The 22,176-nt window shown below is 39.0% G+C and overlaps 1 protein-coding gene across 1 annotated transcript; it reads left to right on the forward strand.

Moving 5' to 3' along the window:
- The first annotated feature begins 81 nt into the window (after positions 1-81).
- On the forward strand, positions 82-21,134 carry cdc42se2.L (CDC42 small effector 2 L homeolog). Its single transcript, NM_001093929.1, is given in 5 exon segments — positions 82-126; positions 15,668-15,910; positions 16,262-16,363; positions 18,197-18,273; positions 19,185-21,134. Coding segments are annotated over 3 exon segments (228 nt in total). The 5' UTR covers positions 82-126; positions 15,668-15,856; the 3' UTR covers positions 18,269-18,273; positions 19,185-21,134.
- Positions 21,135-22,176: the final 1,042 nt, after the last annotated feature.

Genomic DNA, 22,176 nt, shown 5'->3' on the forward strand with positions numbered 1-22,176 from the left:
ATGGGCGTTGGTTAAGGCAGTCTCTCCCTCTTAAAAGCCGCTCAGCAGGTGGCGGGGGAGGATCTAGCACAGAGTTGAAACCAAGGCACAGGAGATGTTTACACAAAGAATTGTTACTACAGAGAGGTAATGTACCTTGTTTACTATGACTAAAGTCAAATAAGTTAGGGACCACCATGTGGGGTTTTACCTTGACGTGGTATGGTGGCTTATCAATATTATGATCAAAACTTTGTAACAAAAAAACCCTGTTTTAAAATTACATGCATTGGCATATTTACTTGAATTACTTAGACAGGGCTTTATACTTTTTGAAATTGGCTTTAGGTGTGCATCCACAAACCCCCCCATATTGATATATTAAAATGTTCACCTTTCTAAAAGCTGTTCTGGAGGGGGGGGGGGTGTGCAAAATCTGTAAACTGTTCTAAATTGATACATTTCTTATCTTTGTCCCTGCTGGGTTTCAGCTGTTAGAATTGATACAATATTTGTTAATACTCCAGAGATGCAGTTGAGATGTGTATAATCTAAATGCAGGGCTGCCATTAGAAATTACGGGCGCCATACAACAAAATTTTCGGCCCCACCCCAGATCCTGCCCACACCACAGTTAAAAGACCACACAGACATTAGCGCTAAAAAAGGTAATCAGCCCCAAAAAAGGTAATCAGCCCCACACACAAGTTATAAAAAGCTATTGATGGTCAGGGCCCCTTGTAAGTTAAAAAAAACTGTGCTGCCAGGGCCCCCATAAAAAAATTGGATGTCAGGGCCCCCCTACAAGTTAAAAAAAAATTGGGGCTCCAGAGAATATTTTTTTTAAAAAAACATTGGCACCAATGCCCCTCTTACAATTTAAAAAAAATTGGGGCCCTAGAGAATATTTTTTTATGGGGCCTATAGAGTATTAAAATAATACATTGGTGGCCAGGGGATTAAATTTAAAATTTTAAAAAAAACACACACTGGTGTTCAGTAGATTTGAACTCGTGACTTCAGGACTTCAACTTCGCCTCCTATTGTGACGTCCTTTCGGCTCTTCAGGGCTTCAATTTCGGCTGTTTTCGTGACTTCAGGTCTTTTCGCCGCTTCAGCTATTTTCATGGCTCTGGGTCTTTTCGCCGCTGTTCGGCACTTCCGCATTTAGGCTGTTCAGGACTTTGGAAGGGAGCCACGGCTTCGGCGCTGTCAAGGGGGAACCAGCTCTTTTGAAAAGTTCAGCACTGCTGGGCCCCCCTTCATGCCTGGTCCTGGTACACTTGTACCCCCTAAAGGCGGCCGTGACTAAATGTTGCAAAATTGTAACAGCGCAGAGTCTTCCCCTAAATTACTGAGCTGCCAGACAAACACCGTTGATAGGGGCATCAAACTTTTGGAAAAATGGTAAAAAATTATAAGTGGAAAGCAATTGAAAAAAGTCTTTATCTGGAGAACAATCTGGAAACAACTCAAACGAAAAAGTGTTTGGAAGGTGAACAACTCCTTTAAAAATCATGATATTGGCAGTGTAAAAACGAAGAGTGCTCTGACTTTTATTTTGTACTTTACTTCCCCACAACAAAAATGCATCTGCTGTTATTTTTCAGTGCACTTCAGTTATGTTCTATAGTGCATTCTCAGACTTTTCTCTGGGCTCAGAAATGGTAATCAGATCATTCATAACCTTAATGCAATTTTTGATTTAATTTCTGGTAATGCCCCCCTCCATTCCAGGCAAACCTTTGATGTGATTGCACTAAGTTTATTGGCCAGTCTGGAAAAACAGATTGACTAATAGCCCAATTTGGTACATGTAGGGGATTAGTGGTATGTCCAAAACTGCCTATTACTGCACAGCCATGCAGCAATCTGTCTAATTACGAAAAAGTAAAATATGTCCATATAATAGACATTTGATTGTCTAGGAAAGTGGTACTGGTATAGCCAGCTTTAAATGCATTATTAAATTAGTTTTAAATTGATTATTTACATTTTAGATTTAAATTGGGAAAGACTCGGATCACCAGTTTGTAACTAGGAAGTTTCTGTATTAAAATACATACAAATTATGCATTGTGTTGCTTGCTTTCCGCAACTTCTAATAGAATCAGCTAGTTGGCTTAATCTGTTAGTACCATAAGCCTGCTGTTTGCATCCCTGCAGACCAATTTTAAACCTCTAACTGAGGTGACCCTTTGTAACTCACCCAGTGATAGCAAAAAAAGTAATGTTTGCATGTGGCAGACTGTTAAGCTGGCCACAGACGTAAAGATTTTTAAAAGATCCAATCGTAAGCAAGGAACGTCGTTGCAAAGCAAAACCTTTTTGGTTCAATAGAAGCGTTGGTGTTGAGGTGGGTAAGAAAAGACGTGCTTTTAAGGCTTTCAAGTTAGCTGGTACAGCCGAAACATTTATAAGGTACAAGGAGGCCAATAAATCATGCAAAGAAGCTATAAGGCAATCTGTCTACACAATGAGGAACCAGTAAGTGAAGGTTTCCTTCTTGACAGTACCAATTCTAGTAACACAACTAATGATGCATGGTTCACACATGATGAAATTCAAAAGAGACTAGAACATGTCTCTTAAGATTAACAAATGTCTGGGGCCAGATGGTATTCATCCCAGGGTAATTAGCGAGCTTAGCTCTGTGATTGCCAATCCTCTTTACTTAATTTTTCAGGATTCATTGAGATCTGGCATAGTGCCGAGAGACTCGCGAATTGCTAATGTGGTGCCTCTATTCAAAAAAGGATCCCGTTCTCAGCCTCAAAACTATAGGCCATTTAGTCTGACGTCAGTGATAGGAAAGCTTTTCAAATGGTTAATATGGGATAAGATACTGGACTTCTTAGCAAATCATAATACTAGGAGTTTGTGCCAGCTTGGTTTTATGCGTAATAGATCTTGCCAGACTAACTTAATTTCTTTTTATGAGAAGGTAAGTAGAGACCTCGATTCTGGGATGGCAGTGGATGTGATTTACTTAGACTTTGCTAAAGCATTTGATACAGTGCCACGCAAAAGGTTACTGGTTAAATTAAGGAATGTTGGCCTGGAACATTGTATTTGTACCTGGATAGAGAACTGGCTAAAAGATAGACTACAAAGAGTGGTGGTAAATGGAACATTTTCTAATTGGACCAGTGTTGTTAGTGGAGTACCGCAGGCAGGGCCGCCATCAGGGGGGGGACAGGGGGAGAGTTGTAGGGGGCCCCGAGGGTAAGGGTGGCCCGACCACGCCACACTTACTTGATTAGCCGGGCCCTCCATCTTTCTGAGAGCTGCTGACTTCGGGAAGGCATGGATGTTTAAGGGGCCCTGGCCACCAATTTAGGCCACCAATTTTTTTTTTCTCATGTGGGGTCCTAGCCACCAATATTTTTTAATGGGGGGGCCGTGGCCACAAATGGTCTTTTATGGGGGGCCCTGACCACCAATATCTTTTTATTTTTTATTAACATGTAGGAACCCGAGCCACAAATATTTTTTTTGTTTTTTTTACTGTGTGGTGGAGGGCTGACCTGTGGGGTGGGTGGACCTGTAGGTGGGGCTTGCGGTGGGCACAGCCCAGGGGGCCCAGGAAATTGCGATTTCTGATGGCGGTCCTGACCGCAGGGCTCTGTACTAGGTCCCTTGCTTTTCAACTTGTTTATTAATAACCTGGAGGTGGGCATTGAAAGTACTGTTTCTATTTTTGCAGATGATACTAAATTGTGCAGAACTATAGGTTCCATGCAGGATGCTGCCACTTTGCAGAGTGATTTGTCTAAATTGGAAAACTGGGCAGCAAACTGGAAAATGAGGTTCAATGTTGATAAATGCAAGGTTATGCACTTTGGCAAAAATAATATAAATGCAAGTTATACACTAAATGGCAGTGTGTTGGGCGTTTCCTTAAATGAGAAGGATCTACAGGTCTTTGTAGATAACACGTTGTCTAATTCTGGGCAGTGTCATTCTGTGGCTACTAAAGCAAATAAAGTTCTGTCTTGCATAAAAAAGGGCATAAACTCAAGAGATGAAAACATAATTATGCCTCTTTATAGGTCCCTGGTAAGGCCTCATCAAGAGTATGCAGTGCAGTTTTGGACTCCAGTCCTTAAAGGAGAAGGAAAGCCCCAGAGCGCAAAACCCCTCCCCCCTCCCCTGTGTTGCCCCCCCTCCCTCCTCCCCCCTGGCCTACCTGTCCCCCTGGGCAAATGCCCCTAACTTGTTACTCACCCCTCTGCGCAGGTCCTGTCCACGGAGTTCACAGTCGCCATCTTCTCCCACGCGCGTCTTCTTCCTGCTCTGACCGGCATCTTCTGGCGCATGCGCAGTAGGAACAGGTACCGGTACAGCTCTATTGCGCATGCGCCGAATGTCACGAAGTTTTCCGATTTCACTTTGTGACATTCGGCGCATGCGCAATAGAGCTGTACCGGTACCTGTTCCTACTGCGCATGCGCCAGAAGACGCGCGTGGGAGAAGATGGCGACTGTGAACTCCGTGGACAGGACCTGCGCAGAGGGGTGAGTAACAAGTTAGGGGCATTTGCCCAGGGGGACAGGTAGGCCAGGGGGGAGGAGGGAGGGGGGGCAACACAGGGGAGGGGTTTTGCGCCCTGGGGCTTTCCTTCTCCTTTAAGAGGGATATAAATGAGCTGGAGAGAGTGCAGAGACATGCAACTAAATTGGTTAGAGGGATGGAAGACTTAAATTATGTGGGTAGACTGTCAAGGTTGGGGTTGTTTTCTCTGGAAAAAAGGCGCTTGAGAGGGGACATGATTACACTTTACAAGTACATTAGAGGACATTATAGACAAATAGCAGGGGACCTTTTTCAAGTGAATCACCGTACCAGAGGCCACCCCTTTAGACTAGAAGAAAAGAACTTTCATTTGAAGCAACGTAGAGGGTTCTTCACAGTCAGGACAGTGAGGTTGTGGAATGCACTGCCGGGTGATATTGTGATGGCTGATTCAGTTAATGCCTTTAAGAATGGCTTGGATGATTTTTTGGACAGACATAATATCAAAGGCTATTGTGATACTAAGCTCTATAGTAAGTATAGGTATGGGTATATAGAATTTAATTAAAAGTAGGGAGGGGTATGTGTATGGATGTTGGTTTTTCATTTGGAGGGGTTGAACTTGATGGACTTTGTCTTTTTTCAACCCAATTTAACTATGTAACTATGTTATCGTGAGACCACGATTATCTCAAAATGATCGTTTAAATGTACGATGTGTCCATCAACTAAAAAGACCATTTCAGGTGATATTGCCAGCAAAACTGAAAACTGTAGCTGCCTGCTTGGCCCTGCAGACATAAATAGATTGCACTAGGACCGAAAAAGATTTTTAAACCTGGCCGATCAATCTTCTGACAGATGTCGGGTGAAAAATTGTAAGATGTACGATCGTTCGAATCCCACTAACCACACGATAATTTGATGGATTGGTCGGACTGCACTGAAATCATTCATCAAAAAAGAATCGCCGCGTCTATGGGGACCTTTAGTGGCATAGCTATAGGGTATTTGAAGATGACAGATCTGAAGTAAGAGTTAGAGCAGTGATCCCCAACCAGTAGCTCGTGAGCAACATGTTGCTCTCCAACCCCTTGGATGTTACTCACAGTGGCCTCAAAGTAGGGGCTTATTTTTGAATTCCAGGTTTGGAGGCAAGTTTTGGTTGCATAAAAAACAAATGCACTGTCAAACAGAGCCTTAATGTAGGTTGACAATCCACATAAGGGATATCAAATGGCCAATTACAGCACTTATTTGGCACCCCAAGAACATTTTCATGCATGTGTTGCTCCCCAACTCTTTTTATTTTTGAATGTGGCTCACCGGTAAAAAAGGTTGGGGATCCCTGAGTTAGAGAAACCCAATTCTATATCCAATATCCTAAAAAACACTTGAAAGAGGCATGAAATGTACTAGTACGATCAAGTTGTACAACTTGTCCTAAAATCTCATTATTACAGGCAGAGGGCCAGAGGAATCCATCAAGTCAGTCAGGATTGTGTAAATCCAATGTCAATTTTTTCCAAGATAATTAATATATATTGTGAACTTTATTAATTATATTGAAAGTAAAACATTGCCCTTTTCAAACAATTAAAATTAAAAAATAGTTTCAGCCAAAATAATGTATATGGAGGGAATGCTCAGTGTCATTTATTTGCCATGAATATCCTGTCAATTATATGCTTATAAACGGTGCTTAGTGATGTCATCAGTTATAATTGGAGCTTAGTGATGTCATTCCTCTCACGACTCACTTATACTTCATTCGGCCTCATGTTTTTATATAGTCATGGAACTCCTCTAACTTATAATATCCTTATATTTTACAAGAGGGGGTACTTTATTCACTATATAAAAATGTTAAATAATGTGTCTTTTGGAACAAATGGGTACCATTTCAATATGCATTTCATCAGGGAATGCATGAATCTAAGACAGAGAGCTGGGGCATATAGAGAAAAGGTAGAGTTCTCATTGGAGAAGCCTGTACCATCACTGCCAACATAAAGCTTTTGAATGTGGAGGGGACTACTGACCTCTAGTGGTTACAACAAGGATTGTTACAGGATTGCATTTTATGGGTAGTTCTAATTAAAGGAAAACTATACCCCCAAAATGAACACTTAAGCAACAGATAGTTCATATCATATTAAGTGGCATATTAAAGAATCTTACCAAACTGGAATATATATTTAAGTAAATATTGCCCTTTTACATCTCTTGCCTTGAGCCACCATTTCATGATGGTCTGTGTGCTGCCTCAGAGATCACCTGACCAGAAATACTTCAACTCTAACTGTAACAGGAAGAAGTGTGTAAGCAAAAGACACAACACTGTCTGTTAATTGGCTCATGTGACCTAACATGTATGGTTTGTTAGTATGGTTGTGAGTACAGTGAATCCTACGATCCCAGGGGGCGGCCCTTATTTTTTAAAATGGCAATTTTCTATTTATGATTACCCAATGGCACATACTACTAGAAAAGTATATTATTGTGAGAATTGTTTATTTACATGAAGCAGGATTTTACATATGAGCTGTTTTATGCAATATCTTTTTATAGAGACCTACATTGTTTGGGGGGTATAGTTTTCCTTTAAATGTGAAGTCTTTGATCATCTCAAAAACTAGCAAAAATACACTTAACTAAAGGGCAGTTATTCTTTTTATAGTTATAAACATTTTGCCTTTGTATTTCTCTAACAGAATGAGTTTTTCCCTCTTGTTTTGTTTTTAGTGCCTGCATGGGGGTATTACTGATAGCAAAAAGACTAAGGGTCATATGTATCAAGGGTCGAATTTCAAATTGAAAAAAACTTCGAAATTCAAATTCAAAAAGACCAACCTAAATTAAGTCGAAGTTTTTTTTTAGGTCAAATAGGTCCGTTTTCGATCGAATAGTTCGGTATTCGGCCAAATTCGAATTGTAGGAATTGAAGGATTGGCGCATTCTATCGAATTCGATTCAGTTTTCCCCCCCCAAAAAAACTGATTTTTCAAAGTCCACCAATTGACTCCAAAGAAGTTATAGGAGGTCCCCCATAGGCTAAAACAGCAATTCGGCAGGTTTTAGATGGCGAATGGTCGAAGCCGAATTTTTAAAAAGACAGTACATAATACATTTCAATATTTGAATTTTCTTCAAATTCGAATAGAATTTTGACTATTCCCTAGTCGAAATACACAAAAAATAGCTCGAAATTCTAATTTTTTTTTCATTTGAAGTTTTACCTCGACCTTTGATAAATCTGCCCCTAAATTTCTCTGGCCACAAACTCTCATCTCTAGGGTAGCCACCTTTTCTGGAAAAAAATACCGGCCTTTCTATATATTTATCTTTTTTCCCTATTAATAACATTGGGATCAACCATAATTTTTACTGGCAGGTGGCAACCCTACTCATCTCTCTTTTCTATTATTATACAACTGCTATTGTTATACCCCTGCTACAAAAAGCAGAGGGCATAGCCAAGGGTACTGATGTGATGTCAGGTACTAAAGTGTCCTCTTTTTATCCCATACATTTTAGTAAAATAAAGCATGTGCATGAAGTGCTTCTAAGCATGCCCCTACCTTATTGTCTTCATTCATGTGTCATTGATTCAACTGACTGATATTATCCTAAAGACAAACATCCTTTTTATAGAAGAAGGAAAAGTATAATTACTGGGGGTGCTAAAATGTTAACATTTGCTAACATTTGTGTCAATTTTGTAGAGGATGGGGTGGTCAGGGCAATGCCAAGGGAAGCACAAAGGAAGCACAAATACAGTTCAAAGCACAGATACTTCTAGCCACCCACTGTACTTGCTTGATATAAGGCAGTCAGGGCTGATTTACTAACAAGTGTGTTAGTAAACACTGCAATAATGCACCATTATTGTGGTTGCTTATAGCAATCAATAAATAGATCAAATCAACTTCTGATTGTCACTGGTAACTGCATTGTTACTCTTTAGCATCCATGTTAGTAATTTAGCCTCAATTTAGCCTCAATAATCTCTAAAAATGATGCAAAATCATGGGCTGTAAAGATGGAAACATAAAACAGATCTGCATATCCAACCTGCAGCAGAACACACAGCTCATTGGCAACTTTGGCTGCACAGAACATAAGGAAAATGTTACCATCAGAAGGGTAATGCAGTCATGAACCCTGTAGCAAAGGAGGGCCCAAAGTTGGAAAAACAAGATTTGTGTGTTCAAAAGTTTCAGGGATTTCACAGGATTGGGTAGGGGTTGGGTGAATTGTAGTTTTTTCAAGATTGGTGGGTTTTAATTTACTCCCACCACGCTCAGTCACAAAGGTAACTTATTCGGTATAATATAAGATTGGAGGCAGCACAAAGTAGATTTAGACTGCAAAGTGCAATTGATCACACTTTTGAAGGGTTGTTATTTGTAGTTTTTGATCTATTCAGCTTTTATTTAGTAGCTCTCCATTTCAGAGCAACTTCAGCAATGTGGTTGCTAGGGTCCAGAATAGAAAGATGAGTAATAAAAAGTAGCAATAAAAATAAATGCGTAGCTTTGAAAATCTAAAGAGAATCAGAAGGCAAATCATTAACAAAATATATAAATAATGAAGACCAAATGAAAGATTGCTTAGAATTGATTGTTCTATAAATACTAAAAGTTAATTTAAAGGTGAACAACCCCTTAAAACCCACATCACAAATGGTGACATCATGACTCCTCCCCATTGCAATTAAAGGGGAAGTAAAGTCTAAAATAGAATAAGGCTAGAAAGGCTGTTGTCATGTTCGGCACCCTATATCCAGAATCCAAGCTAAGCTCCCTGGTCTCGGCTCTTACTTCTGCCTCTAATCGCCGCCTTTCACCTCGGGAGGAGCCCTCGGCTAATCGGATGCCGCCAGGTCTTATTTGAGAGAGGAGCTAAGCTAATGGTTCTGGACCAGCAAAGGGGCACGATTGTCTCACCAGGATACTGGAAGGAAGAACACCACCAGGAACAGGCAGGCCTGTCTATGGCTACTTACAGCAGCCCCTCTGGCACTTGCCAAAACCACAGATCGCCAGTCATAGCCTGCCCTAAGCTTTCCATTAAATGTGTAGCTTTAGTCTAGTGGCTTCTAATTAAAGGCAGAAATGGACATGACATGGAGTACTTCCCACCTTTCACAGGGTGGGGAAAGGCACAGTTTATAGCTGAGGCAAATCATCATTTTCAGCCTTATGCAGCCAAGTATTGCTTACAGAGCTCACCCATTAACATGTTTTAACTCCCACTAGCAGCCAGCGAGACGGGTACGATGGAATTCTGGGAGTTGTACTCTACCTTACCGAAAATGACCCAAACGGTCACTGTAGGAAACGCACCCGCCAGCCTGGACTGAAGCACGCGTGCTCGTTTTATTGAACAGGCATTACACCTGCTAATAAGTACTGAGCTGCCTCGCAATTGGCTGCGGGAAGCCTTCTGATCACGTGGGTGGTTAACTAGGTTAACTACGCCCCGGGGCGTGGTTTATGTTGATTGCTGCAGAATCCTGTGCATAGCGGTGCTGCAGTGTGTGTCGTTGTGGGGGTAAGTACCGGCACATCTTCATATCGTGTGTGACCCTCGGCTTGTCACTTCCCACACCCCGGCAATCCCCGCGCTATAACAACTCGTCCCCCCCCCCCCCCAACAACAAACCACCAGTGGGTATTCCCTGGCTCCATTAGATTTATTGCAAGGCGGTTTCATTACCTCTCCAGCGGGGATTGAACTCGGAGCAAACTTTCTTCCTTCTAATGAGTATCCCTTGCCTGCTGGCTTCCTATTCCGGAAGGTTGCGTTTCCTTGCTGGGTGCAATTGGAATGCAATTTACTCAAGACTCCCATGGTGAGGAGCTGTATGGCAGCTCCCCCCTTATCACTTTGAATTGGGATAGTGTCCTTTTAGAAATCTTGTATTTATGTAGCTTGGTGTTGATTCAGGTAGTGCACAGCTTATTCATTCACAGAGAACACCTGGAAAATATGCATGTTATATTTGTATGTATATATATATATATAGATATATAGATATATAGATATAGATAGATAGATATATAGAGATAGATATATAGAGATAGATATATAGAGATAGATATATAGAGATAGATATATAGAGATAGATATATAGATAGAGAGAGAGAGCGACAGAGAGAGAGAGATATATATATATATATATATATATATATATATAGATATAGATAGATATACAGGCATGGGACTGTTATCTGGAATACTTAGGATCTGGGGTTTTCCGGATAACAGATCTTTTCATAATTTGGATCTTCATACCATAGGTCTACTAGAAAATCATGTAAACACTAAATAACATATTATGATTGTTTTGCTTCCAATAAGGATTAAAAACAGGGGTTTAACTACAGAGGAAGCAGGGGGGCCCCACAAGGCCCTAATTCATATACAATTAAAATAAAAATTGGTAAACGTCTAGGAATTTTGGGGGCCTGAAAAATAATTTTCTGTAGGGCCCAGTAATATCTAATTATGCCACTCAATTTTAAAAATTTTTTTTGATTATTTGGATAAAAAGGGAGTCTATGGAAGATGGCCATTCCTTAATTTTCTGCATAACGGATCCCATAATTGTGCATCGAATTCATAGACTTAGATGAGCGACAAGCAGTCATTGATGCTTCACGCTATATTTGTGTTCGATATTCAAGTGTTACCTGAGTGTCTGTTTAATTTGGAACGGCGATTCGTTTTCCGAAAGTCGCCCGAAGTTTCCTCGTAGGCACAGGTTACAGCGCTTGTACAAACCTTTGTATTTGTATACATTTTGTTCATTTATAAATTGCTACTTCCAACAATTCATTAAAATATTTGATATTTTCTGAGTTCTGCCACTGTGTGGGTCAAAAGGCAAAACTTTCTACTAAAATCCTCAGACATTGCATTATATCAAAAGGTTGAGGTTACACTGAAGCCAGCACTTTTATGGTGCTGGAAACTTTGGTCATATCTTTGTCATGTAGGTTGCAAGATCTCACATATGTTAACTGATGGTTGTATGTGCACTGTAGGATAGGAACCAATCAGCAGCTAGGCTGACCTGATAGGGAACTGGAACCTGTATTTGCTTGTGTGATTGCAGGGCTGTTATTGGCTGTCCCCCTCATACTGTGCTTCTGGCAGGGACCGTTAGGACACTCCCACCATTCATTTGAAACAGGGACCAGAGAACATCTACAGGGAGCTCAAATTAAGGGGCTAATTTTGAAGACAATATTAATTTACAGGCAAAAGTAAAACCAGCACCATATAGTATACATTACCGCCTACAAAATTAGGGTGTTTTTTTGTTTTTTTTTTTGTTTGATTTATCCTATATTTCTCCTTTAACAATTTCAGTGCTTTTTAAAGTTATTTGTCAAAACAGTTGCCAACTCCTGGTTGTTACTTTTTATACAATGTTGTCTTAGCTTAGTTAATCAGCTGCCTTGTCTTACATTGTATCAACAGTTTTTTAACAATTTTTTATGAATGTATATTGCGAAGTTACTTAGAATTATGTTTTCTTTTGTATACTAAAAATAATTTTTGGTTTGAAATTTCCTTTAAACAGTAACATAACTGTAAAGCTGGGCATAGACGCAAAGATCTGATTGTACGAATCGAGGATTCATACGATTTTTGGACCGCGTGTGGAGAGTCCGGTCATTTTTCGTCCGGCAGAGAGCGGTTGTGTGGTCGATCGGACAGGTTAAAAGATTTCTGTCGGCTGCCGATAATATCTCTGCATGTATTGCCGATCGTATGATTTTCAGAGGGAGACTGTCACTAGCTTTGGTCGGACATAACTTTTGTACGATTGCTGTCATGGGCAGAACATTGGCTGATCTGTTCTTTTCTACTTTATTTGATTGGAATAATTAGTGGCAGGTCGGGAGATGGGGAAGTCCAATTGTACGATGACTTGTACGATCGGATCTTTGCGTCTGTGGCCAACTTAAGTGTTATTCACACCCCTCCCTTATGGGGCCTGCCCCCTCTATAATTCCATGCCTTTTTCATTTTTGATCAATGGATGCACCAATAAGATTTATTTATTTTTGGTGAGTGAGATGTTAATAACTTTACCAGGGATTTATTCTTTATGTTGGCAGGCTTTCAATTGGGTTTTCTTGTTGCAGTTTGTGTGAAATTTGTTAGCATATCTTAGTTAAAGCCAAGGTCTGGTTGGAATGCAGCCTGCCTTTTCTGTTGAAACACTGGATTGTTTTAAGTCAGGTTTGTCCTTTTATGTCCTTGGTGGTGGGGGGGGGAGCAATTGTAACCCTTCAGCACGTGTTTAAATTGGTAAATGATTCAACAATTATAAATAACATGGTTTGCAGTAAAAATGTTGCCAGTGTAGTGGGTATAAAGTAGGCTTCCCATCCAAGTATAGAGACCCTATTTTTTAAAGACATATTGACACCACAATTTCAAACTTTTTTAAACATCTATTACAGCATTGTTTTTGCATTGTAATTTTACCTTTGTCTTATAATTTTACAATAAAAGTATTTGCCCAATGCCATTTCCTATATGATACCCCATGTTCCTTTATAAAGGGGCTGCCATATTTGTTCAGCAGTAGTCCATTAGTATTAGAAACTCTTAATCAGTCGAGAAGGGACAGTTAGGTTGGAAAAACAGTCAGGTTTAGGAACTTCGAGTAACTTTCAAAAGAAAACCTACCAGCGAAAACTACTTTAATATTTTGAAGAGTATTTTTTAGTGTCAGTATCACTTTAAGAAGGGACCTTCCTACAACTTTTCTGGGTAAAGGTAATGTAAAAATTAGGGCCTCCCACTACATATGTATTTTCTGTCTGAGAAGGTCCCATGTGAAAAAGCCATATGACTATTCACTTTGTGTACATATAGGGAGTGGTCTAGTGATCCCCTGAGGGCCTGAAGGTGGATGAATGTCCTGTGTCACTAAAGGGCTCTATAGTGGTACTAGCTGTTTCCCTTAAAACATTTCCTTTGGGGTATGTAGACTGAAGCACCAGTCTTTTTAGGGTCAGAGACGCCAAATATTTTTTGCCAGTGAAGGGCTAGAACCCTAGTGGAAGGCCAGTGCTGGGACCAATAGGTCTAAAACCCTGGTGGATGGTTATAGCTGGGACCAGTGATAGGCAAAGGGGCATGTTTACTAAAGGATGAAAGTGAAAATTTGGAGTAACTTCACCAAAAATATAATTTCCCCATAACATCTCCAATGTACTAAAACAAGAATGCAAGTTTTAGAAAATTAACCAACTGCATTGGTAAAAATTATTTTCTCACATCCCAAAACTGCCTGCCTAGTTTTGCAAATTAGGAAACTGGAGCAGGACTCCCTCTGAGTCCCCCTCTTTTTCTTAGAGCCTTTGAAGCACTTGATGTAGAATTCAGTTCTATGTATGGAATTGCTGCACAGCTTTCGTTATTTTTTGCTTCAGATTTCCACTTCCTGTTCTGTAACTCCCCTTAATATTGTACTTGCCATGGCTATTTTTATAGGAATTTGTGCTTTTTAAGCAGTGGTCTGGACTGGAAAAACTATTTTGAGACAATATGTTCTGTTTTGTATAGATAAGTTGATGTACTCTGACTATTTTCTCCTACTCGTTTTTTTCTATGGCTTGTAGCTGATAATACTGATATTTCTAGTGACCCAATTCGATTTCTATAAGCGCGTTTATTATAAGCAAAGAGTATAATCTTTTTTCCATGGGTACATCTTGGTCATAATTTGGGCTTTGCTGATAATGGTTTTCAGAATAAGGTATATAATACCTCTATTAATAAAGGATTTTATCCAGAAACCCGTTATCCAGAAAGCTCCAAATTAGGGAAAGGCGGTCTCCCACTGACCAAATACAATTTTACTTCAGCATACCACTTCTTTCTGGGTGCATCTCCCACTGACTCCATTTTATCCAAATAATCAAAAATAACCCTAATTAGAAGCAAATATATTTGGTTTGTTTAATGTTTACATGATTATCTAGAAGACTTAAAGGAGAAACAAACCCTTAATAAAAAAAACCCTACTCCCCTACCCTACATAGACCCTCCTCCCCCCCAGCCTAGCTGCTACCCCGGGCAAATGTCCCTAACTCTTTACTTACCCCTCCATGCAAATTCTGTCCAGCGAAGTTCATGGACGCCATCTTCAGAATGAGACATGTGCTTCGGCAATTTCCATGAGTTTCGGCGCATGCGCAGTTGTCGCGGGACAGAAAATTGCTCCAATTGCACATGCGCCAATACGCAAGTCTCATTCTGAAGATTACCGAAGCGGCTGAAGATGGCGTCCATGAACTCTGCTGGACAGAATGTGCACAGAGGGGTAAGTAAAGAGTTAGGGGCATTTGCCTGGGGTAGCAGCTAGGCTGGGGGGGAGGGTTTGTTTCTCCTTTAAGGAATGAAGATCCAAATTACAGAAAATCCCAGGTCCCGAGCATGCTGGATAACCTGTATATATATTGAATAATAGGAACCCCCCCAAACAATTATATAGATATATATAGATATATATAGATATATAGATATATAGATATATAGATATATAGATATATAGATATAGATAGATAGATAATAATCTAGCTATATGTACAATTATATTACACAGAGCTTATTTGATGCTGCTTAAGATGTATATGGACTCATTCCCAATGTGTCGCAGATGTAATAGTGAGGAAGTTAATTTATGTCATATGGTCTTGCTCTATGCTAAATAAATATTGGGTGGATACTGTGCTGTACTGGGCCTGATAGGTATCCTTATAAACTATAGCACATCGTCCTTTTGCAACATAAAGCCTTATTCCTAACCAGGAAACTTTAAAGATAAACCACTTACATAGACTTGACATTAGCTAAGCCAAAAAGTAGCCAAAGTAGTAGAGCTACAGCTCTGAAACTGGAATGTCAGCTCTTCGCAATAAGCCATAACTGGGGAGGAACTAGAAAATTTGCATCATTTTAAAATTTAGCACAAACTGAAATAGGACACTAGTTACTTCTTACATAACTTTGATCTAAGGGGTGCATTTACTCTGACTGACTGTCAAATTTCCTGCCTGCCTTAGTTTGTTTGCTGATAAGACGCTGCAAGTTTTTTTTGAGAAATTTTATGTGTAGTGAAGTCTAGCTGTTCTGTTTGCAGGTTGTCGCTGCTTTGATCATTGCATTGTCATTATTAAGAGTGTTCCAAATCGTCTTCAGTGATTTTGCTTTTCCGCTGTCTCTCTCTCTTCCGGATACATTTGTGGTGGCAGCATCTATAGAAGCTTTGCAGGAAGAAAAAAACCTTTCTTTAGAGGAAGCACCTGCCATTAACTCTTGAGACAAAGCAATGACTGAATTTCTCTTCTGCTTCAGCTGTTGCATTGGTGAACAACCCCAACCGGTGAGTTAAATTCTTGTATTTTTTTGGGGGGGGGAATGTCTACCACATCTGTAAGGCCCACTTTTTTTCTATTTTCCCGAATGGCGTCATCAAATGTCATGATACAGTTTCAAAAAAGCAACTTGTGATTTGCTCTGACATTTAGCTGGCAGTCCATGTCATATAAAGAAGGGAGATCCATGAAAGAGTTAGTTGGCTGCTTGATTATTAATCTTTTTTTTATTTGAAGATAGAGTGCATATCAGCTGTTTTTGTCTAAATATATAACATTAACTCAGTATACAGGTTATGTGGCCTTACAAAGTAGTTGGTCTAGGATTCCTCTGATCATGTTATGTATTTAATGTTTAGAAACGGCGACGGCGCATTGACAGGAGTATGATTGGGGAGCCAATGAATTTTGTACATACTGCACATGTTGGTTCAGGAGACACAAATGCAGGATTTGCAATGGTAAGTTTATTTCAAAATAAAGATGAATTTGCAAACATTTGACCAAGTGTCCGAAACGCCCCCCACATTCAGCTTCAACCCAAAGCTGTTATTAAGGTAGCCTAGGACCTTACCATTCATATGTGATTCTCATTCTTGCATTCTGTAGCTGCCTGATATACTGAGTTTGTCTGCACTACTGAATCCATATAATATTCTAGTCAGTCGCTAGTCAGACCTTTTGAGGGATCTGCAAGTAATTCCAGTCTTGGAATAACATAATCACAGCACACAGGCAGGAGACATTTTGTGGATACTGTTATTAAGACAAGTTGTGTATCACCCAAAAATCTTGTGTATGCGCCCAAATGGGGGACCTAATGCCTATACACATTGCTCTAACCAATTCTAGAGTGTGAGGAGAGAGGAGGAATGTGGGGGGGGGAGCAGTAACATCTAAGAACTGCTTAATGGAAAGTGAAATTGATTGACTGCCCCACCTCTAGGCGAGGCAGGTAATATTTGATTGACTGCTCAGATATTGAAATGCTTTTATAACAGGTATTGATGCTTTAATGAAAAAAAAAAACTATTTGGGTTCCATGTTTAATTTGTAAACGACTTTTGGTGTACAGATTTTTATGTGTAGGTGACAAGTCCACTTTAAGTGGGAGAAGAAAAATGGAGTTGTAGGCAAGGTAAAACAAGGGGGCAGAAAAGGAGAGCAAAATTGGAAATGGTGGAAGAAGTGAGCAGAAGAGTGAACTTAAATGGAAGGTTGCATATTACAAGGAGAGAAAAATAGAGCCTATTAAAGTGGACCTGTCACCTACACATAAAAAAACTGCATAATGAAAGTCCTTTCCAAATTAAATATGGAACCCCAAAATTTTTTTTCATTAAAACATCCATACCTGTTATAAAGGTGTTTAAATATCTAAACTGTCAATCAAATATTACCTGCCCCGCCTCTATACCCGTGGCATAGAGGAGGGGCAGTCAATTACTTTCACTTTCCATTCAGCACTTCCTAGATGTCACTGCTCTCCTCCCATTCCCCCTTCCCTCCTCAGGCTCTATAATTGTGTAGGGCACTGCACATGGACATTAGGTCCCTCGTTCTGGTTCATACACAAGATTTTGGGGTGATACACAATTTCCCTTAATAACCGTGTCCACAAAATGGCAGCTACCTGCTTGCTGTGATTGTATAATTCCAAAACAGAAGGAAACAAAATTTAAATAATAAATACAGTGTAAGTAAAGTTTATTTTGCTCAACTAACTGATAGAAAAGAATTTGAAATTATTTCTTAGGGTGACAGGTCCCCTTTAATAAAAAAAATGGGAGTAATTGGAAATTAGGAAAAAACTAGAATAGTTAATGGGGCTAGAGAGGTAAAATGAGTATAGGGTAGAGAACGGGCAGTAGTGATCGACACGTGGCTTCCCTGGGTAGATTCTCACTGATATCTATGAAAAAAAACTATGATTATCTCTGCATATTATCACTTAAATGTGGCCTGGAGGTTGTTTTGGATGAAAATCATCCAAGAACCCCGTAGCATCTCCTATAACTGTTAAGAAACTAAGGACAAATGACTGATTGCTACAAGAAATGGCTAAGTGAAACACACGGCGGTAATGCAATAAGAGGCTATAGGTTTGTGTCGGGTCTAGGAACCAGTAGCAACGAATTATTAAATTGAGTTTACATGATCAATCCAGTGATTATTGAGGAGAGAGATTAAACCAAATATATTTCCGTGCATTAACCTTTACCTTCTCTTGTTTTTCCTTGCCTTTCTATCACAAACGGTTTCTCTAATATACATCCACTTACATATTTGTATAGGGTGGATCTTTCCAGGATCAGATGAAATCAAAAGGCGGTTACACTCCTGGAATCTCAGAAGTGGCACTTTAGCATTTGTGAGTAATCTGTAAAACTAGTTAAGGCCTGCTTTTCTTTTTCGTAATTTTGACAAACCCCCCCCCCCCCATGAAGGCAGCAGTAACCAATCAGACACTTGAGGGAGGCCACATGGGTCATATCTGTTGCTTTTGAATCTGAGCTGAATGCTGAGGATCAATTGCAAACTCACTGAACAGAAATGTTCCATGTGGCCCCCCTTCAAGTCGCTGACTAACTCAGAGTTATAGAGCTGAAAAGCAGGAAGTTGGATTCTGGCTGTTTTATTAGACATCTGTTCACTCCAGCCTTTATACATTACATTTTTGGCTAACTAAGAATATTAGAAACATTTTTTATTTTGCACAGCCTATCTATTTACACAATTTTTATTTTCACGCTGAACTGTTCCTTTAATTGTGGCAAAATGCCTTCTTTCACTTTGATGCCTACAGGAAAGGCTATCTCCCATAGCCACCCTACTTGTTATTATTCATTTACAAGGATGGCCTTTGGTAATTGAGGGCACTGACACATGGGGAGATTTGTAGTCTGCATTAAAAAAAAAAAAAAATAGTACTTTATTAAGATAAGCCATATCATATGTAATTTAGTCACGGGAAATGCTAGGTTAGTGTACGGTGAGGCATTTTGGGAAGATTTGTTGCCCCGGTAGCAAACTTTTTAACATTGGCAACAAATTACACTGTGTGTCATTGCCCTAAAGGAAATTAAATAGCCCAATGTGGCTTCAACCATCAATGCATTTTGTCATAAAGCACTTGAATGGTTTGGAATGTTGCTAGTATTTACTTGGATTGTAGTTCAAGTTTGTGCCAATCTGCTTTATTCCTATGGTTACAAGAAGAAAGTGCAATGCAGTTTGTTCTTAATACAATCCACTGTTTATCTCTTTGCTTTCATAGAGCAGAAGACGTTGTCAGGACCAGTTAACTGCACAAATGAACATCTCGTTTGAAGAAGGAAAGCCTGTGCAATAATACAAAGATTGTGAGAAAGTGCATTAATGCCTTTCCTTTAATCCGAAATGGGCTTCCAGCAGTTCAATGCAAAACTGAAAATGTGAAGAGTCCTAATTTATTACTCTGCTTTTAAACATTATGGCACAACTCCTCCTGCATTTGTATTATAGTGGTATGTGCATGGCACTTGTAGTTTTGTTATTCATTCCTGAGCTGTGCTTTTTGCTTTGACTAAAGGAAGAATTAATTCTATTGCTTTGTATTGAAAAAGGGCAAACACTCGCACTCCAGTTTATATAGAACTGCAACTCCAAGAAATGGGATCGCTGGGAGTTGAATTTCTGCTTCAGTTCCTGTTGTTGCTTATTCCCTGCTCTTTATTGTTTGATTGTCACAGACTGCATTTTTTTTGTTTCACAGTGAGATTTAATGAAACCTTTTGTTTAAAGCTTTAATAAGTGTTCCTGCTTTTCACGCAGTCATCTATGAAACTTTTGTCCAGGATTTACCTTAGTCACTTATTCTTCACCATTATGTAACAAACCTACATTTTATATTTTGCAGTAAAGTGATTTAACAAATCTATGTACTCCTGGGGCTTATTGCAGTTTTATTCAAGGGCAATTTGTTATTCATTATAGTTGCCCTCTAAATGTCAAAATAGCACACTCTGCTTTATCTGAGCCTTCCTGTAGGCTTTCTAACTGGAATTAACTAGGCACCATGTGCTCACCATGCACTGGAATTCTAAGCTAATTGATAAATGCAGCTTAATTGTTATAACAAACATCCTGGGAACTAATTAAAACCTGAGATTTAGACTGTGGGTTAATATTCCATTAACAATCCATTCACTTTTACAGCAATAATAAAAAGTCGATCTAGAATGTTAACGGCAAATATTCTCTCTAGGTTTAGTATATACAAGGAGTAGTATGTCTGTTATGGAATAAAGTTGCAAAACTGTTGTAGATGGCAGAAATAAGTACATACCATCATCCAAAGTTATTTGGTTATTTGCCTCCATTATAAAGCACATATTATGTGTAGTGCTGGTTCAGAACAGCCTATGGTAAAGGCCTGTTTCCCAGCAAGGACGATGAGAATTGATTCTGCAGTTTTTAATATTATCTTCTAACTGCAGTCATGTTTAATATATCACATCCCCCTTGTTTCAATTCGCTTTAGAGTTCTAGTGTGTATCTGTTTCAGATAAAAGATTGTATACAAGGATATAGGGAAATAACTGTTCATGATATCCTCTGGTATGAGAAGTACTACATGGTGTCCCTTTAAATGTGTTTCAGAAAGAAGTATTTTCTTTAACTCTATAAAGTGCACAAAGAGAATTCTAGGATATTTTTTAATAAAACAAAGTATAATATGTAAGCTAGTTATAGAGATATTTATTAAAATGTCACTGAAGCTGCATCTTGTGTACATCTCTGTTCTTTCATGTGTTCCTTGGATGCATAGATAATTGGGAACAACTAAATAACAATCTGTTGCTTTGATTTTCCTTTAAAGTAGCATGAACCTTTTTACCTAATCTGTATAGAATGATTTCTTAATAACCATTTTTCTGTCTCATGTTCTCTAGTTCCATTGTATATATTGTATGTGTGCAAAAGGCCTCAACAGATTCACATCTTCTTAATGTTGTATGCCCCACTCCATCTGCTGCCATAAAGCCTTTTCTTCACATACTGGTGTCTTTCAGGTGTTTTTGCAAAAAAAGGCAAAATCTGTTCTGTTTTTGCCAAGAAGCTTCCATTGTTGGTTTTATTTGCACTGTGCTCAACAGAAGTTTTGTTTGTGTGGATTGTAACCCCGAGAGCAGCCTGCATTGATTAGAATGAGGTTTTAACAAATGGTAAATAAAGATTATTTTAGTGAAATTGCGTGCATCTGTGTCTCCAATTTTGTCATTGTGTCGTTTTAATCGATTGACCTGTAATAGTACATACAGTAAGAATGGTTATTGATATTATATCTTCAAGCAATGTCTTGCTATACTTACAGAATGCCTTTCTCTCTTTCAAATTGCACTGGCCCAGTTCTGCATTTGTTTTAGAACTGTAACACTAACCAGTGCCGCCTACTTTCAGTTGCAACATAGTCTATTGTAATATTACTAGAGATAAGGTTATTAGATATCATGACATAAAAGACCAGTTTTTTATTTCCTACACAAAGTTAGATCTTAATGTTTTTTTCAGCAATGTAATAATCGCTCCCAATGTAATACATTTAAATATTTAACGGATTTGTTTACATTTTTCTTTCCTTCCCAGTCTGTTTCTTTGTTATTGAAAAACAAGCTTTTCTAATAGGTTTATTAATTTTGCCACGAGTAGTCTAAATTTAGAATCCTATCCATAAAGCAAAATGGTAGCAAAATATGTAGTAGCCGCTTTATCAGAGGTATCAAAAGAACCTGATCTCAGCTTAAAAATAAAAGTCTAGTATTGCTGATCAAGAATTGATTTCAGTATTCTCCTATTTTTTTTATAATTTTCTATAACTAATGACACCATAATTTTTGTTAATTAATATATGTTTTTTAATTTGTGTGTGTGTGAGAGTAGTGTGTGTGTGTGAGAACCGCACTCCAAATTTTATTGAATCAAGTCACCTTTATTTGCATGAATCTTTGTGTCCAATGTTTTGGCTCCCCTTGGGGCTTTTTTCAAGGAAAAATCCTTGAAAAAGGCCCCAAAGGGGGGCCGAAACATTGGACTCAAAGATTCATGCAAATAAAGGTGACTTGATTCACTAAAACTTGAGTGCTGTTCTATGTGATAAATTATGCAATAAAGACTTTGAACCTGCAGCCACAAGAATACACAAAATTCGGATTAGAGTGCGACTGCCTTTGAACATATATTTATATTAGAGTAATACAAAGTGAAAATGTTACATTGCTTGCACTAAATATAT

The sequence above is a fragment of the Xenopus laevis genome, chromosome 3L (assembly GCF_017654675.1).
Source record: "Xenopus laevis strain J_2021 chromosome 3L, Xenopus_laevis_v10.1, whole genome shotgun sequence".
NCBI lineage: Eukaryota > Metazoa > Chordata > Amphibia > Anura > Pipidae > Xenopus > Xenopus laevis.